The sequence below is a fragment of the Phyllostomus discolor genome, chromosome 5 (genome assembly GCF_004126475.2).
Source record: "Phyllostomus discolor isolate MPI-MPIP mPhyDis1 chromosome 5, mPhyDis1.pri.v3, whole genome shotgun sequence".
NCBI classification, from domain to species: Eukaryota; Metazoa; Chordata; class Mammalia; order Chiroptera; family Phyllostomidae; genus Phyllostomus; species Phyllostomus discolor.
The window spans coordinates 135,855,066-135,877,811 of NC_040907.2; the positions used below are offsets into that span (position 1 = coordinate 135,855,066).

The 22,746-nt window shown below is 40.5% G+C and overlaps 1 protein-coding gene across 3 annotated transcripts in view; it reads right to left on the reverse strand.

Moving 5' to 3' along the window:
• BICC1 (BicC family RNA binding protein 1) overlaps window positions 1–22,746 on the reverse strand; it is a 265,955-nt gene that overhangs the window by 32,918 nt on the left and 210,291 nt on the right. For all 3 annotated transcript variants that reach the window (XM_036026936.1, XM_028514016.2, XM_036026937.1), the window contains exons 4-9: window positions 8,467–8,546; window positions 6,525–6,683; window positions 4,375–4,428; window positions 3,748–3,942; window positions 3,271–3,522; window positions 980–1,111 (exon numbers count right to left, since the gene is read on the reverse strand). In XM_036026936.1, coding sequence (XP_035882829.1) covers window positions 980–1,111; window positions 3,271–3,522; window positions 3,748–3,942; window positions 4,375–4,428; window positions 6,525–6,683; window positions 8,467–8,546 — 872 coding nt within the window. The remainder of the gene's footprint in view (window positions 1–979; window positions 1,112–3,270; window positions 3,523–3,747; window positions 3,943–4,374; window positions 4,429–6,524; window positions 6,684–8,466; window positions 8,547–22,746) is intronic.

A 22,746-nucleotide genomic window follows, 5' to 3' on the forward strand; every position in this document is an offset into this window, starting at 1 on the left:
TGTGAGTTCGTCTTAAGCTGAACATTGAATACCACATTGTTTATATATACAAAAGTGTATCTAATATATGTTATGCATATACCATTAAGCATATTTGATAAAACTTACAGCTTAGAAATTTAAAAACAGAAGGCATGACTCTTTGGTGTCTTACCTACCGTAATAAAAACATGCATAAATATTACCATCGAGTTCATGCTATTATTATGCAACTTGCTCTTTTTTTTAAACACCATTCTTATTCTTCAATAAGAGGTTTCTTCAGAGTGTATAATGCAGGGGGGATTGCGGGGAGGGGGGTAAGCTATCATTCCTTCTAGTGTGATTGGATAGTCTTATATTGCTCTCCAAAGTGGTTGTGCCAATTTATACAATACTCATATCGGACCACTCCTATTTCCACACTTTCTCACTAGCACTCAACATCACTGGCATTATCTCATTTAACTTTTACTGTATATGGAACTACTGAAATTTTGCAGCATCTTAAGGGAAAGGTTTCAGGAAGGCTGAACTGGGTGTAACTCATAACTAAAATACTTATTATTAAAGAGATGGGGAGGGACTTCTTTAAATTTCCAGGGCGAGCAGAGCGGCTCAGAAATGACTATTTTGGAACTGCATTGACATGTACACATTCAATATTTAGCCTTATCAACTACCTGGTAGCTTAGTAATGCTTAAAGTTACCAGCTTGCAAATTAGTTAAAAAAGGTTTTCTCTTTCTCTCTCCTATATTTATTGAAAAATAATGGTCACTAAAAATGGACTCCAAACACCAACATACATGAGAAAATGGTAATCAATAATGAATGCTATTACAAGTTTATACTTGCACAAAATAACTAAATATGATATATAATGACATATGCATTATATAGGCTACTTAGTTCCATGAATGCGCAAATACACAGTTATATGCAAATATAAGGAAACGTGACGTGACACACGGTTCTCTGGGTCCAGACTCTGAACCAACCTTGCTTGGCTGTTTCGGCTTTGGTTTGATGCTAACGAAGACATCCAGCTGTTCCATCAACTGAGCAATAAATTGTGGATCGACATCAATTTCTTCCTTCATATCAAACATCAGCACAAGAGGAAGACAGCCCTAGGAAATGTCACAATAGCAAGTGTAGGAGGTTAAAAAGTTACTCATTTAAACATCTAATAATTTAACATGCCTACAAATAATGCAATATTTCACAGAGCTAAAGAGTAAACCAAGGTATTAAAGCTAAATTACATACCTTCACACTTAAGATTTTATTTTTTTAAGGCAAGAATAGCTATTAGAAAAAAACTAAAGACTGTTGAGAGTATTTTTCCCATCTCAAGTCAATATCGAACTGGGCAGAGTGATTTGCTAGGTTATTGCACATAGCTCAGAGGGCTGTGTGAAAATAATGTTGAGTGGCAGGAACTACTTTTTGGGTGACAAAACTGTGTATGTCTTACATTTTTGGTTTTGGTTCTGAATTTTTACTCATTCTCCACCTGGGAAAACTCCTCTGTTCCCCGACTTCAGCTGTGCGAGTGATGCCAGATTCCCGACCACATGAAGGCCACTCATCTTGCCCCTTCGCCCAAAGATGGACAGTGGTGGCTTTTATCCTCTCCTGAATGAGATCTAAACACACATCCGCATTTAAAGATCTTCCCACCTTGGCCTGGCTTTGCCTGTGCAATTGCAGGTCTGTGCGTCCACGTGTCAGCCCCTCCCCCAGGCCAGAGCAGCCTCTTCACCACCTCTTACAGATTCTCTGCCGGCATCTGCAGTCATCAGACAGCTTCTTCAACAACCCAAAGCCTGCTTCTCTTCTGATGTGGCTCAAACTTTACCTCCTCCCTCAAATTAATTGCTGCTATTGTTTCTTCTTTTAATTACCACACTATTTAGCGCTGCAGGGTTTGGGGCTTGTTTTTTTCTCTGATGCTTTCTTCCCAGGCCCCTAATCTAACTGAGTAAAGGAGACACACAGCGTGCCCAGTGCTAGCCTAATGGCTGGTGGGGTTTGTACGTAAGTATCAGGAGAAGGTATCATGAACCATACTAGAATGAAAATGAAATTACTATGTTTCATTTCTCTTGTGGATAGAAGTGATTTTTGTAAGGACACGGCTATTAAAAAAAGGCGATGGTATTTAAAATACAGGTTAAACCCTTTTAATCTATCCTCTCTTCCCTACTTCTTTTAATACTGTGCAATAATATGTTTCTCTGCACACCTATAGTTTGGGCAGGGAGAGCCCCAGCATGAAAAAGTTCACTGAACTCAAAATTACACCTACAGAATTTGAAAAACAAGAAACAAATATGAAGAGCAAGCATAATGATCTTTGGATAGGAATATGCCATGTGATTAGTAGTATATTAAAAATAGCTTGATAAGTAAATTTGGCTAAAAAATACCATTCACAACAAAATTTCATAAAATTATGTATTATATTCTTCAATGATTAAAACAAGTTTTCATCTATCAGAGAAATGGAGTCAACCACACGAAATTGGATTTTGTAAGTTTCTCAAAAACAAATTCTACAAGTTAATTACAGCAAAGGCCATACCTGACGCCTACCGACTCAAATGTCACATGAAAGGGCAAGTTCTAAATAGAAGACGACTACAGTGTTTTTAATAAAAATACTTGTTAGTCCACATTATGTCAGCTCCTTTGGAAACTATATATCAACCTTCACACTGGGTTTTTAAATGAAGATAGGAAGGATAACTATATTGCAAATTATAAGTTGGAAGCAGTACTGAATTATAGAACTCTGCTATTTTTCTTCAATGTATAGCATTAAAATTCACAGCACAAACAGCACTTTTAAAATTATGTCAGAGATTTATGAAATGTACAAACATTTCATGCTACCAAAATTTGTCTTTGAGGGTTACATTTAAAATGTATTTTTTACTTTCTTGTTTAAACAGAAGACTTTTTTTGTTGAGTGAAAACTGTAAACCAACATAGGTCCTATGAAAATAACCACCTTCCTCAAAATACAGTTATTTCATTTGAACCTCTCCTGTGTGTAGTCTAAGTTTTAAAAAGGCAAAGCACTGCAAGGAAATTTCTCACCTATATAATGAAATTTGGCCCATGAGGCACTACTTGCCTTACTCATTTATTTCTTTGCACCAAGAACCTTCCCTATTTGACCAGGAGTGCTTTCCTAAATACCGCATTATCAAGGTGTGTGCAGCAACATACACTGTGCCCAAAGAAGGAAAAAAAAATGTGACCCTAATGTCACTAAACCTACCATGAGATATTGCCTTGCAAGACAGACAGACTCAATGGTGCCCTGGAGGTAGACGGTGGATTTCTTTTGTGGATTACTAGGATCAGGGAAGTGGATCTGAGCACCTGTTCTCTGCATGATATGCTTGATGTTACTTCCATTTCGACCCATCATAAAGAGGTGATGCTGAGCTGCGATATCTAGCTGTGTGCTCACGGGAATAGCAGATGCCAAGCTCCCTGCGAGATGTTCCAGCAGCATGGCAGTTCCCTCCTAGGAGAAAATGTGGGAGAGAAATTCGTGTCAAGTAACTGTCCACACACAGGGGAAGAAGGCTCTAGTGCACTTCTAACAGCTACAGAAAAATACAACAAATTCTATGAACCAGAATGTAATACTAGAGAAAATTCTGGAAAACAAACAAGTCTAAAATCTTTTAAAAATCAACCTCGAATAACGTGCACCCTCACGATGTTTGGAATGATCTCCATCACGTACCTTCACGGCACTAGTGTTGTTCTGGGACCCTCGCACTATGACGGTAGCACCATACATTCGAGAACGCTGCTTAAAGGACACTGAAATGTTGTAGGTTTGGGATATGTGCTGGATGGAGGGGGAATTGGGATCTGGGACAGGCTGAAGAATTCCAGCAATCGGTAGCTCAAACATCAGCACCAAAGGAAGCAGCTCCTAAAATGAGATTATGAAAACCCAAAGCAGATAGTTAAACTATCATTCATTTAGAAATATGTATAGTTCATTCATTCTTTTCTGAAGATCGAATTTTAAAACATAAATTGCTTTCATTATAGACATAAGCTTGGGTAGAATATGTAAAGTTTCTTAAATTAAAGGAGCCTTTTATGGAACCAGAAAGTTTACAACTTTAACTGCCTGTGGCATTTTCCTCGGGACTCTGAGTTCAAAATCACCAGAGAAACTGAGTCAGGTAACATCCAGAATGTTTCTAAGAAACTTCTTTAACCCATTAAACTTCTGTCAGTATATCCCACATACTGAACACATGATCTTGTTATAAATTGATCAATTACAATATTTTTAATCTCTATAGGGAAAATATTGCTGACAGTGATTTCCAGTATTAAAGTAATAAATAGTTACCCGAATTCTAACTCGAGCAGACTCTACTCCTGCCGGCTGCCCTGCTATAGAAACCTGCAAGGATAAGGAAACACAGTCAGAAGTATGAACCCACATCTGCTTTTCAGGTTACCTCCATCCTTGCTACTCACAGGGTTCTCCAGGAAAAAAATGGCATGTTGACCCAGCGATCCCACTTCTGGGAATATATCCTTTCAAAACACTAATTTGAAAGAACATGTGCACCCCTGTGTTCGCTGCAGCATTATTTACAATAGCCAAGATCTGGAAGCAGCCCAAGTGCCCATCAGTAGATGAGTGGATAAAAAAGCTGAGGTACATTTATACCATGGAGTATTACTCAATTGTAAAGAAAATCTTTCTTTTTGTGACAGCATGGATGGACCTGGAGATTACTATGATAAGTGAAATAAGTCAGTCAGAGAAAGATGAATACCATTTGATCTCACTTGTATGTGGAATCTAACGAACATAACAAACTGAGAACCAAAACAGAAACAGAGGCATGGACGCATGAAACAGACTGACAGCTGTCAGAGGGGAGGCGGGTGAGGGGACTGGGTTTTCACCCAGTGAAGGTGAAGGGATTAAGCAAAAAAACATACATACATAACAGACATGGACAACCATGTGGTGACAGCCAGAGGGAAAGGGGGTGGGGGGTACTTGGAGGTAGGCAAAGGGGGGGATGGGGATGGAAAGAGGCTTTGCCTAGTGTGATGGGTGCATGATGCAGTGTCCAGACAATGTTTTATTAAGTTGTACACTTGAAACTTGTATGGTTTTGTGAATCAATGTCACCCTAATAAATTCAATGGAAAAAAAAAAGGATCTCAGGCACCAATCCAGACCTGCTTAATCATAATCTGCATTTTAATGAGCTCCTTGGGTAATTTGTGTCAATTGGTCTACATTACCCCCTGGGCTTACCTGAAACCTTGAAGCCCCCACGAGGCCATCCTGCCTCCTTTATAATTTTTCCCGTTCACTGTATTTTCTCCCTTTTGTTTAAAGTCCTTGCAGACTAGATGAGTATCAGTACCCAATGATACTGCTGCACTAGGTTCTTCAGATGCTGAATACTCGAGTGCTAGCTGGTAAAAACTGTTGCTCTAACATCCACCTCCAGCCCCCTGGGATCCCTGGACTTTCCCAGGGTCCATCAACTAAAGAATTAATCTGCATCAGGGTATGTGTGGGGGCCCCAGGACGCTGCTCTTGGGACACATGCTTCTGTCTACCAGTGGTCAAGTGTTCTGAACACTGACCTTGCTTTGTACCACAGCTTTGGGTCTAGTTCCCAAGTATGTGTCCCACTGTCACATCAGTCCCCTTTGGTCACCTTTGTGACAGGTAAGCTTCTGGTATCCTGATTAGCTTAGAAGAGGGAGAACTTCTACATAACACAAATAATATTATCTGTTCTTCAAGTATGCACTTAAAATGCTTTCACAGGGGACAGGTGAGTTCCATTTGTTTCCAAACATAAGAACTAAGAAAAGTGTGTATGAACTAGAGAGACATAATTTAGAAGTACACACTGGTAGTTACGGAATAGCTGCAGGGATGTGAAGTACAGCACAGGGAATGCAGTTAATGATATTATAATAACTATGTGTGGTGCCAGATGGCGAGAGATTTATCAGGGTTAGCACTTTGTAAGTTATATAAATGTCTAATCAGGGCCCTGTACACCTGAAACTAATATAGTAGTGTAGGTCAACTGTAATTCAAAAAAATATTTTTTTACAGAGAAAGATGTAATCCAATGTGAGGAAGCTGGATGCTCAAGGATTGCCTCTCAGGAGGTGAGGTGGGGTAGCCTGCGACGCTGCACAAGAACCCCAGCATGGGTGAGACTAGGCAAGCCTCAGGTCCTTGCCTAATTCCTACGCTCTCCAGGCCTTCCTTTAGGGACCTCACAGTATGTTGCCATCACTTCCTCCCCTCTCTACTACCAGCCAACCATTTAAGAGATCAAAAGTTGAAGGCCTGCCAACAGCTCATCCCCTTAAAGAAGCAGAGCACTCTCAATGTCCACTACATGGCATCTCCATGGTTACTTTTTTGCTCTCATCTCCCAAAAAAGATATGCACACAGAAAATTGTAAATGTTGTTACATACAAATTCATGTGAAAAGACAAAGCACCTGGTTGCTTTTCTCTGCTTGGTTATTCCTGTTGGAATCTGGAAAGTGGATGTGACATCCTGTCTCTTCCATCACTTTTTTAATATTGTTGCCACCTTTGCCGATTACATGAGAATGTTCTGTATGTGACACATCCATCTTCAAAGTGACCCGATTGCTCTATGTGGAAATAATGTGTTAATTATTGGTGCAGGAAAGGGAAGGAACAACTCCCTAAAACACTCCCTCCCCAGTATGAACAATAAGTGAGCTACAGCAGGCTACACAGATTTCTTAATAAGGTCACCTTAATCTAAAAATGTTCATGTCTATCTATTTCTCGTTGGCTCTAAAAAAAGAATTCTTATTTCAAGACAAATTTGTCATATGAAATAGAAAGATATAATCTTTACCAAGATAATTTTTGGAAAGCAGTTTTTAAATAAAATCAGCTACAATGATAAATAAATTACTTTTCTCTTTAATATATATTATTCATAAAGTGTTTATTTCAAATAACTAAAAAACAGATGGAAACACCATTACAAGGCTGACTATATATATATGTACATATATGTGTGTGCATATATACACATGCCAGTAGGACTGGAGAACTAAAATGATAGGGAAGCAGCAATAAAAATAAACTCAATCTAAATAAAGAAGTATTTACAAGCATTTTCACAACTTCTACATTACTGTATGTCAGACTTTACAAAGCAGATCTGCTGTTCTCTCTGGTGGGAAGAAGAGTGAAGCAGAGATCACAGAGCACAGATCTCCAGCAGTAAAATGGCTTAAGTAAAACAACACAAAGTGTAAGATTAAATTAGAGCAAAATCTAAAATTCTAAGACACAATGAAATATTATGGTTTTATGGAATCTATATATTTAATTTTGGGAAATTTAGTGTTATAAAATTATAAAGAATGATATGAAACCTTTTCTCATTTACAAGATTCTAAAATTCTTCAGTCCTTAGGAAGTAAAATTTAAAAGTCAAAAGACAACCAGATATAAAAAATATCAAGTTTTACTTCTGAATTCTTAAATTTTAAATACACCTATTAAATACTTGGGTTTTTAAACTTAGTTCTTTTAGTTTGACTTTAGGAATACAGGAAGATACTGTTCATTAGAGAAATTTCTAAAATAGTTAATAATTATAAAATAAATAATTCTTAAGAATAAAAAACAAAAAAGAACAAGAAAAGAAAAGAAAGAGGAAGCAATCTGAAACCATTTCAATGAACTATTGGTGGTTAAGAACCAGACAGCCTGGATTAAAATCCCACGTCCCACTTCTCGTGATTGGATCCTGGTTAAATTCCCTAACATCTCTGTGCTATTCATTATGAGAATTAAAAAATTAATATTGTAAAAGTGTTTAGCAAAGTGCCTAGCATATAGTAAGTGATTTAAAGTGTTTAATAAAATTAATACTCACAAATGAGTGTGCATTTTTACATATTTAAATTTCCCTATTATTTCTATTTGCAGTTGCAGAGAAAGAATGCACAGGAGAAAGGGTCAGATAGCATGCCATCACACAGAGCTACACGCAAGGTCATTTCAGCATTCTACTGGCAGCGTGAAGGCTGATGTGCTGATTCTCACAGTTCATTACTTGTCCTACACTAGTCAGGATCAATGTCTATTTCTGAAGATGGCACATACATACATATGTACATTTACACACATAAGTATATGTATGTATATATATATATATATATATATATATATACACCCATGTAGATATAACATTATTCAATTACCCAGTAAGAAAGAACCTATCAGATTTTAAACAGAACTTTACACCATTGTAGAATCACATGTGTTTATTTTAAAACCCACCATTACTTTCTCCTGGTTTTTCTTCTCCAAATGGTCTTTCATAACAGCATGAAGTAGCCCTTGCAGAGACAAGGTTCTGACATCTGATTGTCCTTAACATTCACTTACTTTTGTGTCTAAGACAGACATGATCATTTCCTTGGCTTCTTTAACATCTTCTTTCTTTCCAGAAACCTTAATGTGGGGATCTATAAGAAATCAAAAACAAACAGCTCATGTGAAGCCTCCAAACTCTTGTTTTATTTTTATTTTTAACATATTTTATTTATTTTTAGAAAGGAGGAAGGAAGGAGAAAGAGAGGGAAAGAAACATCAATGTGTGGTTGCCTCTCACATGCCCCCTACTGGGGACCTGGCCTGCAACCCAGGCATGTACCCTGACTGGGAATTGAACCAGTGACCCTTTGGTTCACAGGCCAGCACTCAATCCACTAAGCCATGCCAGCCAGGGCCAAACTCTTGTTTTAAAATTGATGGTACAATATAAGAAAAGGGATTCTATAATAAATTCCATATTTTTAAAAAATTTTTTTAGAACATAGGGCTATAACCTTGCATTGTGGCTTTTCTTTCTTTTTTTAAAGATTTTATTTATCTTTAGCGAGGGGAAGGGAGGGAGAAAGAGAGAGAGAGAAACATCAATATGTGGTTGCCTTTCACGTGGCCCTCACTGGGGACGTGGCCTGCAATCCAGGCAAGTGCCCTGACTGGGAATTGAACCTATGATGCTTTGGTTCACAGCCTGCACTCAATCCACTGAGCTACACCAGCCAGGGCTAAATTCAATATTTGATTCATTCTAAGTATGTTATCACTGATGTAGTGACGTAGATCAATAAAGACAAGAATATAAAAAATATCCAAATCGTACATTCATCTGTGTTTTTCCTTCTTAAAACTGATTAAACCATTTAACTTTAAATGTAACTGAAAAATAAGTATACCATATCAATACATTTTAAACAAGTAAGGAGTCTACAAATTCCACTTAACTAATTTCTTGCTACATTCCAGGCCCTATCCTAAAACTTCAAGTGCATTAACACTTTTAATCTACACCAGAGCTTTCTTTGTGTGGTTGTTTACAGAGGAAACTACTGTTAATAGAAAAACAAACCTTAATCTTCCTTCAGAAATATTTAATATTTACTAAAAATTAGTATTAAGTGACTTATATGAGGTCTCTCCAGGAAAAGTCCAGCCATTGTTAATATAATGAGAATGGTCTGTATGACATCCACGTAACCTGACAGCCAAGGACAGTGGACAGGTATGTGCATGGGTGAACAATGATGACTTCACTGTACTAGTCAGTGGGGTGCAGTAGGTGCCATTGAGTGATCATGTGCACTGTGTGGTCATCTCATTCAAAATGACTGAGCAAGTAGAACAACAAATTTGCATAAAATTTTTCTCTAAGCTTTAACATTCCTCCACAGAAACTATGCAGATGATTCAGAAGGCTTTTGGGGATGATACAATACAGGTACCACAAATAAAAATGTGGCACAAATGCTTCAAAGATGGTCGAGAATCTGTTGAAAGTGATCCACCTTCTGGAAGGCCTGCAACAAGCAGAACTCCTGAGAGTGTTGAATGTGTAGGGGCTGCAATCAACAAAGATCGGTGACTGACAGTGCAAGAACTAGAAGCTGATCTGGGGATTCCAACAACTACTGTGTCTGAGATTTTGAAAGATTTTGGCATGAAACGTGTCATGGCAAAATACATTCTGCAGCTTCTGCTGCCACAGCAGGAGCGTCGTGCTGCAGTTGCTAATGATCTGATTCAAACCACTACTAATGAACCAGATTTCCTCAAGAAGGTCATAACCAGAGGTGAATGATGGATCTACGACTGTGATCTGGAAACGAAGGCTCAGTCATCCCAATGGAAGTTGTCTGGTTCTCCACGCCCAAAGAAAGCACAAAAAAGTCACAGCAAGATCAAGACCATGTTAACTGTGTTTTTTGATTGGGAAGGTGTCCTCCATCATGAGTATGCCCCTCCAGGCCAAACAATTAATAAGGAATACTACCTTAATGTTCTTTGTCAGTTAAGAGATGCAATATGGTGTTATGGGCAACTGGTGATTGGCAGCATCATCACAACAATGCGCCCACTCATGCACCAGGTCTTGTGCAGAGCTTTTTGGCAAAACATCAAATCACTCAGGTGACTCAGCCACTGTACAGCCCAGATTTGGTGCCCTGAGACTCCTGGCTTTTCCCAAACTAAAATCACCTTTGACAGGGAAGAGATTTCAGACTGTCCATGATTCAGGAAAATATGACAGGGTAGCTGATAGTGATTCCAACTAAGGATTTTGCAGCATTTTGAACTGTGGAAGATGTGTTGAGAGAACTGTGTGAGGTCCCAAGGTGCCCACTTTGAGGGGGACTGAGATGTCATTGTCCTATGTATAATGTTTCTTGTATCTTCTTCAATAAATGTCTCAACTTCTCATAGTGTGTGGCTGGATATTTTCTGGACAGACCTGCACTCATATATATTACATCTGCTGCTTACTAATGCCATGAAATGTTATATAAGAAAGCATTCATTCATTCAGCATATATTTTCTGAGCCTCCACTCTGTACCAGTGCACTATTCTAGGGGTTAGGGGATTTGTCGGTGAAGAAAAAAGACCCTGTCCACATGGAGTTTACAGGCTTGTGCAGGGAGACAAAAATGAGTCAAATGAATAAATTATCTAGTTTACTAGAACATAACTGCTGAGGCAAAAACAACAAAAGGATCAAAAGTAGCAGCTATGGGACAGGGGTGGAGGCATTAGCCTGACTGACAAGCGAGATGTGAGTCAAGGCTTGAAGGGAGGTGAGGCAGTCGGCCGAGTTGGAGTTGGCCTACTACAGCAGCGGGAGGGAGGCTCAGAGCCCAGGCCCAGGGTGGGAACCTGCCTCTGCTGCTCTCTTCAGTCAGGCTCTCAAGTCTCCCCAGCAATCTAGGTGTCCTGTTACCTCGTAGGTCAGCCTGACAGAGGCCAAGGCCTTCCTGGGATACGCCAAAAGTTCTCTTCCACTAGCTTTAGTGATAGAGCTGAATAACAGAGACAAGTCTTCATCATCATCACAATCGTTAACAATGCCAATTTTACTGACTGCCTCTGACACGTGCCTTCTCTGCTAAGTCCGTCACATGCTTCACGTGAAGCATGAGAAAATGTGTGCTGAGCTTCTTTTACAAGGAACAAGCAATTCTGCCAGAGTCCTAAACAATTGATTCTCTAGGATAAGACATCTGAATCCCCCCGTGGAGATTTTAGTCAAATTACATATAATGGCCTCCCAGTGTGATCCACCCATCCCTTTCCCACTGCGCATTTGAGAATCAAGATGGCATCAACAGCACACCATGTTCACAAAGTGCAACTGAGCTATCGAAGAGAAGGAGAGAGAGAGAGAGATGATCGCGAGAGAGAAAAAGGAAAAAAGAATGGGAGGGAGAAAGCATATTTTTTTAAGCTACCCACTCTTAGGACCAGGATGGAGCAATAGCTTCAGTGTTCAGGAATGCATGGGGCCTCCAGGGGAGACATCCCAGCAGCTGTGCTTAGTTTGAGTCCCTGCCATCACCTCCAGCCCCCACCAGCTATCTCCCAGACCGAGTCTCCTGGTGGCTGCTCTTGGCCTTAGGCACGTCTCCTCACCCTGTTCCTGAGTCCCTCCTCTGACATTTGCCCTGTCCAAGGGACACTGTGAAGATCAAAGACCTTAGGATTGCTTAAAACTCTCTAAATTATTTAAGTGTCAGGGGCTTAAAAGCCCAACAAAATGAATATCCAAACACCACAAGTTGGGAGAGCCTCCACAGTAAGGCTAGGGTTAGGGTGTTGCGTTCACAGCGGTTGTTCCCTAATGCAACCTAACAGGGAGGCGTTATCTCTGTTAAAGCTCTCTGCCAACTTGAACTTGCTTATGTACACAAACAAAGCATTTTCTTCAACAATTATTAGTACAGCCATTATAATTTCTCTAGGCAATATTTACAAAAAGAGCTGTCTCTGCATTCAAAATTTCAGTCTTAACTATCTTCAACTGCAGTTTGAATGGGCTGACTGGCATGTTAGTCTCTCCTGAAAATGCTCACGGCTACAGGACTAAAACCCGGTGTTGCTCAGAACACGCCTGCTCCTCAGAACTGGAACTGGCTAGAATACCTATTAAGTTCCTGGGTCTCCGGGACCCAGCAATCAGTGTTTGTTGGTTTCCCACGTGATTTTTACATCAAGTATAGGACAGAACAGATTAAACCACATAAAAATATGTAACTATAGTCTCTTGTATCCTTGGGCCAAGGATATATAATGTAAAATGCAAGCTGGACCCCTCAGCCCAGAGCACCAGGCCAGGAAGAGGTGCCCACATAACATCTGGCTGGGAAAAGCAGCAGGGATTCTGTCCACCAGGGAGAGATGGGTGTCTGCTAGATTGGGTGAAAAGGGTGAAGAGATTAAGTAAGCAAAGAAAAAACACCCTCATCAACAGTATAGTGATTATCAGAGGGAAAGGGGAGGGGTTAGGTAGAAGAGGGTAAAGGGGGGATGAATGAGGAGGGAAGGGGACTTGACTTGGGGTGGTAAATACACAATACAATATACAGGTGATATGTTATAGCGCTGTACACCTGAAACCTATAATTTTATCAACCAATGTCACCCTAATAAATTCAATTAAAGATTTTTAAAATGAATAAATAAATAAATTAAATACATTTTATTTCAAAGTGAAAGAGCACCATCTAGTGAGCAAAAATTTAAATCATCCAAGGATACACACAGGGATGCCAACAACATATAGTCACCAACATGGAACCTCAAACTGTCTCCAGGGTCCAAATCGGCACTTGTTTGGAAAATGGTTCTTTAAATAATCAAATCTCATAAATACAGAGAAAAACAAACATGACAAAATTCTGGGTTAGACTGCAAAGCGTCCAGCAGTAGTGTATTTTTCATCGCCCTTTTGCCCTTGCTTACAAAGGTGTCTACAAGATGGAAGCTCTTGTTCCAGGCTGAGCCTAATGTGCTCATTTCAAAACCTGAAATACAGCTGTCTGCTTTCTCAGTGTCACCGCTTACAGTTCCAACATGTCCATGTGACACCACAAAGGACTAAGGGCTCACTCAGACCCACTCCAGAAACACTGATGGAGAAAAGGGAAGTCAGAGTGCCCACCATATGAATACACATAAAAACAAGGAAAATGTTAGCTGTGGAGACTGCTGGAAGATGCCAGAGAGATGGGCAATAAGTGTATTGTCTCCCCCTCCCCCAAATCAATGGCTGTGAAAGACGACTCCAATGTGGGCATGTGAGTTTTGAGACATTTGCTCTAAAGATAATATTCATTGAACACGGGGACAGCTCCGTAACTTCCACAGCACCAAACCAAGCAGCAGACACCCAGCAGACTGTTGGTGAATGGACGGACAGCTCCCCTGCCTGGGGAGGCAGCTAGGACAGAGCGAGGGGATGGAAATCTGCGGGAAGAGGCCAAACCTCAGACCCACAGTGACAACCGGTCCTGCACTTCCTCAGTCTTGACTGCAAATATTCTGATCTTATTATCTCTATAAAAATACAGAGAACTTTCAGATATTCATCTAGATTTTTAAATTCCTGTCCTATCAATCTGCTCACATCTCTATGGGATGAGAGAGGAAGAGCAGACGGCCATCCAACCCTCACTGGGCGGTCAGCAGCTGCACGGCCCTGGGTTTGGACAAGGGCATGAAATGGGTATTGTGTATGTGGGTAATGGAAAAAGGGCTAAACCTGTGTGCAAAAACATTTCTCTCTCTTCCATGTATTCATAAGGACTTGATGAGGCAACTATTGTTTTCATAAGAACACATGCTTTAAAAACCACCTTTTTTGAGTAAAAATAGTTGGGATGTTTACATGAACTTACGTGAGATTCTCGTTATGGTTATAAAAGATGATCTCGGTGCCCTGGTTTCCACTCCGTACTTTCCCATCCTTAGAAACCTTCCCATTCCTGGAAATACTAGTAAATATTTTATTGCCTTTCCGCCCCTCTCCTCAGGCTTAAACCTTCTTCCCATTTCATTCCTATCCCACAGCAAAATCTACAGAAAATGCCTGTCAGCCATCTCACCGTATTTACTGGGCCACAGAAAGTAACGTCCAACTGACACGTGATGAACTGAAGCCTTCAGTGTTTCCCCCATGATTGGTTTGTAGCTACTTTCCTGTCTCCAAGACTGAGGGCTGTTGAGCAAAAGATTCCACCCCAAAAATCCAAAGTAATGCTTTCGTTCTCAGCATGTTCTCTTGGAGAAAGAAACAACAGCAAATTCTTTGTTTGACTAACCCAACTGCTCCCACCCACAATGCCCACAAATAAAAGAGGTCATCTTAGAGCTGTACTTGTGTTTATAGGGGAAAGTTCCTGAAATCAGGACGGTTTGGGTACATTTCATGCATGTAAACAAAACTGCCCAACTGGCCTTAAACCCTTTAGAACAGGCCAGTGGGCAGAATTCACTTTCTCCTGCACTTTTAAGTTCTTTCTAATGAGTCTTAGACTTTGAAACTATCTAACCAAGAAGGAAGGACATGGCTGGGGCTGGGCCCCCGACACTGCTGGGAATGGTCCTTGTTCACGGGCAGAGAGGCATCTCCAGCCTCCACCAAAAGCCCCGCAGCCACTGTGAACGCACCCATAGCTGGCCAGCAGTTCCAAAGCAGGAATGACCATTTCTTTGCATGAGAAAGACTGTGGCTCTAGGGTAAGTCTCAGAAAAGGCCCCAGACATGCTGGGGGTCCTGGCTGACTTGACTCACAGAGGGAAATGCTACAAAAAGCCGGCCACAGATCATGGGAGGAACGTTGAAGGCTTCAATTCCTCACACGTCAGTCCGACGTTGCTTTCTGCAGCTCAGTAAACACAGTGAGCTGGCTGAGGTGACTGCTTTCTATAGACTTTGCTGTGGGGTAGGAATGGCTCTGCCAAAGGCTACAGGTTCTCTTCATGTTGTGGAGGAGATGTGGAGATTGCACAGTTAGGATAACAAGGCCTGCATCTCCAGTAAGCCATAAAGAGCTCTGTTACCATAGAACACTGCTGAACCTCTGGAGTATAGCTTCAAAAAAATGAGGAAGTTCGGTCATATCAAGCTAAAGTTCTTTAATATAAAGTAGTACTTACTATAAGGTTCTTAAATAAAACATGATAAACAACTTTACTTTCTAATTTTTTGGTACTTCATGCTAAGTAGCTCACCAAAGATACCACACTCTAAAACGTTTCCAAGAACCTTAAGCTGCAGGCAGTCAGCACAAAGGTGTCTGAGACAGCCAGCTGGTTCTGAGTGCGGGAAGAGCCACCTGGGCACCTTGGTGATGGGCCCCACAGCTGGCTTCAGAGATGGCGGCTGGGGCTGTCTTTCTGCTCCGCACACTCGAAATAATGTGCCTGCAAGCCCAAAACAAATGCAGTGACAGCCCCGCCCAGAGATGGGATTCTACTTCCAACCCTACTTGAGCCCTGTCACAATTCACAATTGATACCATGCAATACATCTGCTATTTTGAACATTTTTCCTTTGGGTTGGCAAGTCACTCTACTGATCAGCAAAAGTGAATTCAGCTCACAGTCAGCTGGTCACAGCCCACATTTTGCTGTGAAACAAGAGTTTCCCTCTGGCCTCTTGAGAAATAGACTGTCCCTTATAAACCAAAAAAGAGTTATATAGGTCACATAACAGACCGATATCACATTTTGTAAGGGAAGATATATACTTCACCAAGAGACAGGAAAAACCTGAACTGACTCCCTAAATGTACTGGAAATGATTTTAAAAGAATGAAATAGAATGGCAGAAAGTCAATACACTTTCAGCTTACTATATAGTCAGTAAGTAATATAGAATCCAGATTCTTTCAGGAATGCTATTTGACAACAAGAATTCCAATAAACTGAGTTGGAATAAAGAGGCACAGAGTGTATCTGGAGAGGTGGTGGGAGAGCCCAGGCTTCACGTAGCTGGGGCGGAATGTTGGTGAGCAGACATAACACATCTGATATTACCACTGGGGTCGAGACACAGCAAGCCCACCTGCTGCAGGCGATTCCTACACAAACTATGCTGCTTAAAGATAAGGCACTAAATCATCCTTACTTACCTTGTCTTAACCCTGAAAAGGTTAATCTCCTTACTAATTAACAGAAAGAGAAGGGAAAGGGACAATGGAGAAGTGCAAAGCAAATGTGTTTTAAATTCAAAAACCTAGTTTTCACCAGAAAAAATATTTCCACAGGTACCCACAATCAGTTTACATACCACAATGTCCCGAGATAAACTCCTGTCAAAATTCCGTTTGGCAGAATAAAACTCAGTGCCCAACAGAGACAGCCTGTTGCGCACTAGTGCGCACGAGCACAGGAGCAAACTGAGAGACAGGAAGTATGGCAAGTTCCTCAAGATGTGTTTCCTTGTAACTATTTGGCAGTGATTGGAGAGGAGCGGCCCTCACCGCCATGGCAATCAGCACCTCAGGCAAGTTCTTGCTGAATGAAAGGAAAAGGTGTGTTCAGACTGAGTAGGAGCCTGTGGACATACTTATCGATTAGGTAGAAAAGAGCTACCAGGTTGGGAAAATTCAAAGCTAGCTAGAAGATATACAAGAGTTCTTGTGGATGGAATACCAGCATGTCCAACATATCAGAAATAAGAGAGTTCAAAATACAATGATAATAAGCTATTACAATATTTCTCTGCTGATGTTTCAACTTTAGGAGAAAAGGAGGCATGACAGAGAAGAGGTAAATGGGGCACATGCCTCTTCTCTATTAAGATTCCTTATGTGCCTTTTCAAAGCTGTTTATTTAATCAGAAACAGAGTTATAGGAACTCAGCAAAAACCTAGAAATAATCTCAGAAAAGAACCAAATGCAAACAGAGTAATAAGCAAATTCAAGGCATAGCAGATGAAATAATCAAGAACAGATGTATTTAAGGAGTGTGAGAATTGGAAAAAGGATAACTACTTTATCTTATAAACTACCTTATCTTAAGCAGCGTAAACTAAACTCCAAGAGGAACTGCAGAGTTGCTGTTCAGGTAGGAGGAGGGCAGGAAAAATCCAAAGCACAGGAGAAATGGAACACGGAGAGTAGAAAGGGTGGAAACAGAAATCTAAAAACACAAAGCCTAACTCAATCAGTCTCTTGAACCCTTTGGCATCCAAGCTCTATACTCCAGAGATAAGGAAGAGGATTCTGGGAAGGGGGAGGATGGGAAACTAAGTGCCAGGAGGAAATCTGGAATCATTGAATGGTTTATTATAACAATTCTACATAAAGCATGGGCTATGCTAGGTTACTGCAATGGAGAACGTTCACATGTGCATGAGCTACAGATGGACAACTCCTGTGACAGTGGGAATGAAGCCCAAGCCACATGGCAAGATGAAAGCAATCATGTAGGGACCCAGGTGAAGTTAGGAGCATGTACGAAAGAGGTGACCTGGACACAGGCCCCTGGGATGGAACCGGAGGCCCAAAGCTGCACACAGGGTCCGCCTGACAAAGGAGGGGGCACTGACGCCAGACCAGAGGCGCCTGCCAGGATAAAGCATCCTCGGGAAACTCTGCTGAGATAACAGTGCGTTATGCAAGAATTTCTAGGAGCCAGAAGTGACTAATCTCCCTTCTCTCTCCAAAGAACACTGATGTTCGCAGTGCATAGGGCAGCTCCCAGCGGTACGCCTGTGGCCTAAACTCAAAGCACTGTAATCTGCGGCCAGGGCAGACTGTCCCATTTTGCAACAGCTGGGACTACTTGTGAAACATTGTGACACGCCACTGCTGGCTGCCAGCAGAGAAAACTACCATGTGTTTAAGGGTTCACACACATTAGACAAGAAAAGTCCTGGAAATGAAAACTTGACCCAATCATGCCACACACAGGATCTCTTTGTTTGACTTCCGGCCCACTGCAAGACATTTAAAAACCAGAAATTCTGTCTTTTCAAGATATTTGAGGCACATTTAAGGGTATACATAAGAAACAGTCAAACTCTCAGGAATTTGGTTCTAAAAATAACTTAAGCAGCCTGAGACCAGCACTGAAATCCTCCACCTTTCTCATCTCTGTTGTGAGGTTGCTACCTGCTGCCCTGAGAGCGGTTAACTGAGGGCTCACACAACTCTGGGTGTTAGAGATTGTTTCAGGAGTGTTCGTAATTCAGAAGGCAGTTGTTTTCACAAAAAGTACCTAGAGGGACATGAGCCTCAAAGACAATTACTCAGAAAATGCTTTTCTGCCGATCCTTTCTTCTCACTCCCACTGTCCGTGAGTAGCTGAAAAGCTAGCAGGAGCTGTTTTATGCAGCCACACACTGCAAACGGTCCCATCCCTGTCTCCAATGGTGCATCATCTGCTTCACTCGTACCTTTTTGGTAACTGTTTGGAGTAAGTAGGAAACAAAGATCTTAATCTCTCAGTTCTAAGAGTTCTATATCTTTGGGGGGTTGGGTGGGTATAATTTAAATTATCAACTTCAAAAATGGTTCTTTATTTTTCTTAATAAAAATATCTAAAGTTACCTTAAATGCTAACAATCTCTAAGTCAGGATTCACCAAAGGTAATACTTCTGCTTAAATTAAATAATAAAAAGGTCTGAGAGGTCCGTATTTTAAAACTAGCTTTTATTCTAGGAGCAAGACAACAGGGTCTTCTCACCAAAAATCACAGAAATAAACGTCATATGATGATAAGGGCGACCAATTACACCTATCCTTTCTAATAAGAGATTCACTCTTAAATAAATCTATTTCTATGCAAAGACATCCTATGAATCAAGGGAAAAAACTAATTACCCCATAAAAAACAGGCAAAAGAAATGGATAAATAACTCAACAGGAAAACAGTCAATAAATATATAAACATGAATAAAGTTCAATCTTGCTAATAATTTTTCTTTATAAAATTGGGAAAGACTTTATTAAATTACATATAAGGCTAACAAAGATATAATGAGACAAGCTAACACTCTTGATGGAAATAAAAATCGATGCAAAGAGCAGTCTGAAAATATTTAAGAATGACAACATCATAATTTCATTTTAAGGATACCTATACATTCAACAGAATAAAAAGAAAAACAACCAAGTTAATAGTGATTACTTTGAAGTTACAGGGTCACGCACAGTTTTTATTTTATTTTATTGCTTCAAGCTCTTCTGTATTTTCTACCATGAAAAGTATACATTTATAATGTGGAAAATCCTCATACCTTAAAAGATTGTCTGTATCACTCAAGCCTGAGATCAACTTGCACAAATTACATCTTTATGCTTCAAAAGGAAAATGCATTTAAGTCAGAATAGAATGCCTTGCTTTCCAAGCACAACGTTTCAAGAATCCCTTTAAAAACTGAGACCTTTAACAATGTTAACAATAACGACACAGTGCTTTCTCAATTACAAAATTCCTTCTTCCTTATCCACAATTCTGTGGTGGGCTTTTTGCCACGCAGTTTTTGAACTTTAGTTTTCTATTTGTTGTGCCATCACTCTTAATATTTTATTAACATGCTTTGGCTCCAGACCCAGACTTCCCAGAGAAACTGGAGCAAAACTCCATAATGACAGGGTGAGCTGCGGTGGAAAGCCGCGGCTGGAGCCGAGTTCAAATACTTGGTGAAGGCCACATGCGTACGGCTCATGAGATTCTTTCAAACATGTGTGGCCACATCCATCCCCCTTTTCCTTCAGCCACGGCTTTCAAAATGAATGGAAACGAGAGCAATCCTGGCAGTGGGGGTACAGTGCTCTTTCTTGAAAGCATTCCCAAAGTCTCCCCAAGCAAGGGCATTTAGAAAAGCTAAACCATTATGTACATATCATTCTCTGGGCATGATTAAAACACCCATGAATATAAGTAAATAATAACCTGAAGGGACAGTGCCCTGATAACCAACAGTTTCAACAGGATGGCAATAACAATTTCTCTGTCTTCTCAGCAGAGAAGTCCAAGAATTGAAAACAGTACCTGGATTTGCTCCATTGGCCCCGCCCTCTTTCACCCAGCCCCGTGCGTGCACCTGCTCCAGATGCTGCACCAGCATCTCCCGCATCTCCCAGGGCAGCCAAAGGGCCCAGGGCCCGGGCCAGGGGCTGCCGCTCCACTGAGCACCCTCCTGCCCAGTCACACCCCTTCTCACAGGGCTCCCCAAACGCTCAGTCCTCCCCTTGCCCCTCTGGCCTCTCGGTGACAATGGTTTCTAGCTACTGCCAGTTTGTATGCCTTATCATCTGTTAATAACTATCTGTTCATCCCTTTACCCTATCTACTGTAAGTAGCTCCTCCTTAAATCTTTCAGAGTTAATTCTGGCTTCTGTCCATCCAAGACTGATATAAACACCTTTCCCACCAATTCCTTTTCTCCTTGAGACAAACAAGTACACCCATGGCTGGGGTGATGAAGTAAAGAACTCCGTATCCAGTATTTGTGTTGTCTCTTTTCTCCACAAAAGCACTAATTTTTAAGGCGTGGACTCCATGCCTTATATAGGTTAATGATATCATTCCCTAGGTCTTTGCAGCTTTTTTGAAAAGATTGATTTCTTCTTATTGTTCAACACAACTCAACTTCAGAACTACAATAGAGAAATGTAATGCAGTTTTCTCTCCTCTCTCCCTTCCTCCCTCTCCCCACCCCTCATCTCTCAACAGACCATGCAAATGCATTTTCATCATCTCCTGGATCATTACTGGAAGTATCTTGGCACCTTCAGATGTTCCCTGATAAATGTGTTGCAATGTTTATAGGACCTTTGAGAAATATGTGTGCATTCAGCAGCATTTTTAAGTTTCTTTAACATTTTCCTGGCTTCCATAAAACTTTTACCTCTAAAGGCATTTGTTTGTATGTTCCATCCCCAAACCCCCACCATTTTAAATATATACAAACATACATTTTTATGCCAATTTCAAATCGGCAAAGTGGGATTTCTGAAGACCCCTGCATCATTCTAAAGTCAGAGTATCTCATCGGTACGGGGGAAGTCTACAATTATCTTTGTAGTGAACCAGCCTGCACTGCACCCAGAGACTGTGTACGTGAGCACTGGTAGAGTTTTCTCAATATACCTACAGAGTCCTAAAAAGGCTGAAAAGTTTAAGTCTTCATCTAAGCTGTACAGGATTTTATAAAGATATTAAGAGAGCATATTTTAAAATACTTTAAGAATTCCATCTTGGTTTGGCATTACTGCAGGTTGATGTACCGTATCTTTTGGAGTATTAGACACACTTTTTTGCCACATTTTTTTGCTTCAAAATTTTTTCCCCTATTTTCCTCCTCTAAAACCTAGGTGCATCTGGGGTCTGCAGACCACAAAATGCACTTAGGTTTCAGAGGAGGAAAGTAGGAAAAAAAATTTTGAAGCAAAAAATGTGGTAAAAAAGTGTGTCTTATAGTCTGAAAAATGTGGTATAGTTCTCTTCAGAAACTTCCAACAATTATTTTTTTAATATGACTTCAGCAATTATATTTAAACATGAATGCTAACCAATAAGGTGATGACAAATTTGTACGCATCATTTTTTTCAGTTATTGTAAGAGACACAGGAGAAAACAGTAACAAGCAAAGACTAGGATGGTCTGTGAGAAAAGTCAAAATTGAATCAAGTTGTTCAACTTTCTTCTATTGTTTGAAATTTCTACTTATTGATTGATGAGAGAGAGAGGGGTGGGAAAGGGAAAGAAACAGTGGTTTGGTGTTACACTTATTAAGGCATTCACTGGTTGATTCTTGTATGTGCCCTGACTGGGGATAGAACCCGCAACCTTAGTGTATAGGGATGGTATAACCTCTAACCAACTGAGCTACCTGGCCAGGATTGTTTAACTTCCTTCTTTTAAAAAACCCTATATATATTTTATTAGAGTTAAATGCTATAGCTTTATCATTTTGCCACAGCAATGGGTCTTTATTCAACAGATGATATGAAATCTTGTTTCAGAATAACTCCTAGAATTACATCCAAGCACTTCAGACCCAGAACATACCAGGGCTCTGGCCTTCCTTCCCCTCCTCCATCCAGGCTCACCAAATGCCCACGGTGGGCCAGGCACATCCTGCAAAGTTCAGCTACTGCAAAGTGACACCACAGTCGGAGCTGTGTGAGTGACCACGGATTTTAAAACTCCCCACCCCCGGGATGCTTTGTTCTATGTAACATTCCTCCCAGACTGGTATTTAGACTGCCATGATTTTAATGACAGAAAGTGTACTATTTTACCAAAAAGCAAAAGCTTGCTATTAAAAATTATTTCTTACAATCATCTTTCTAATACGGTATAAACCTCCAAGGATTCCCCGACCTTA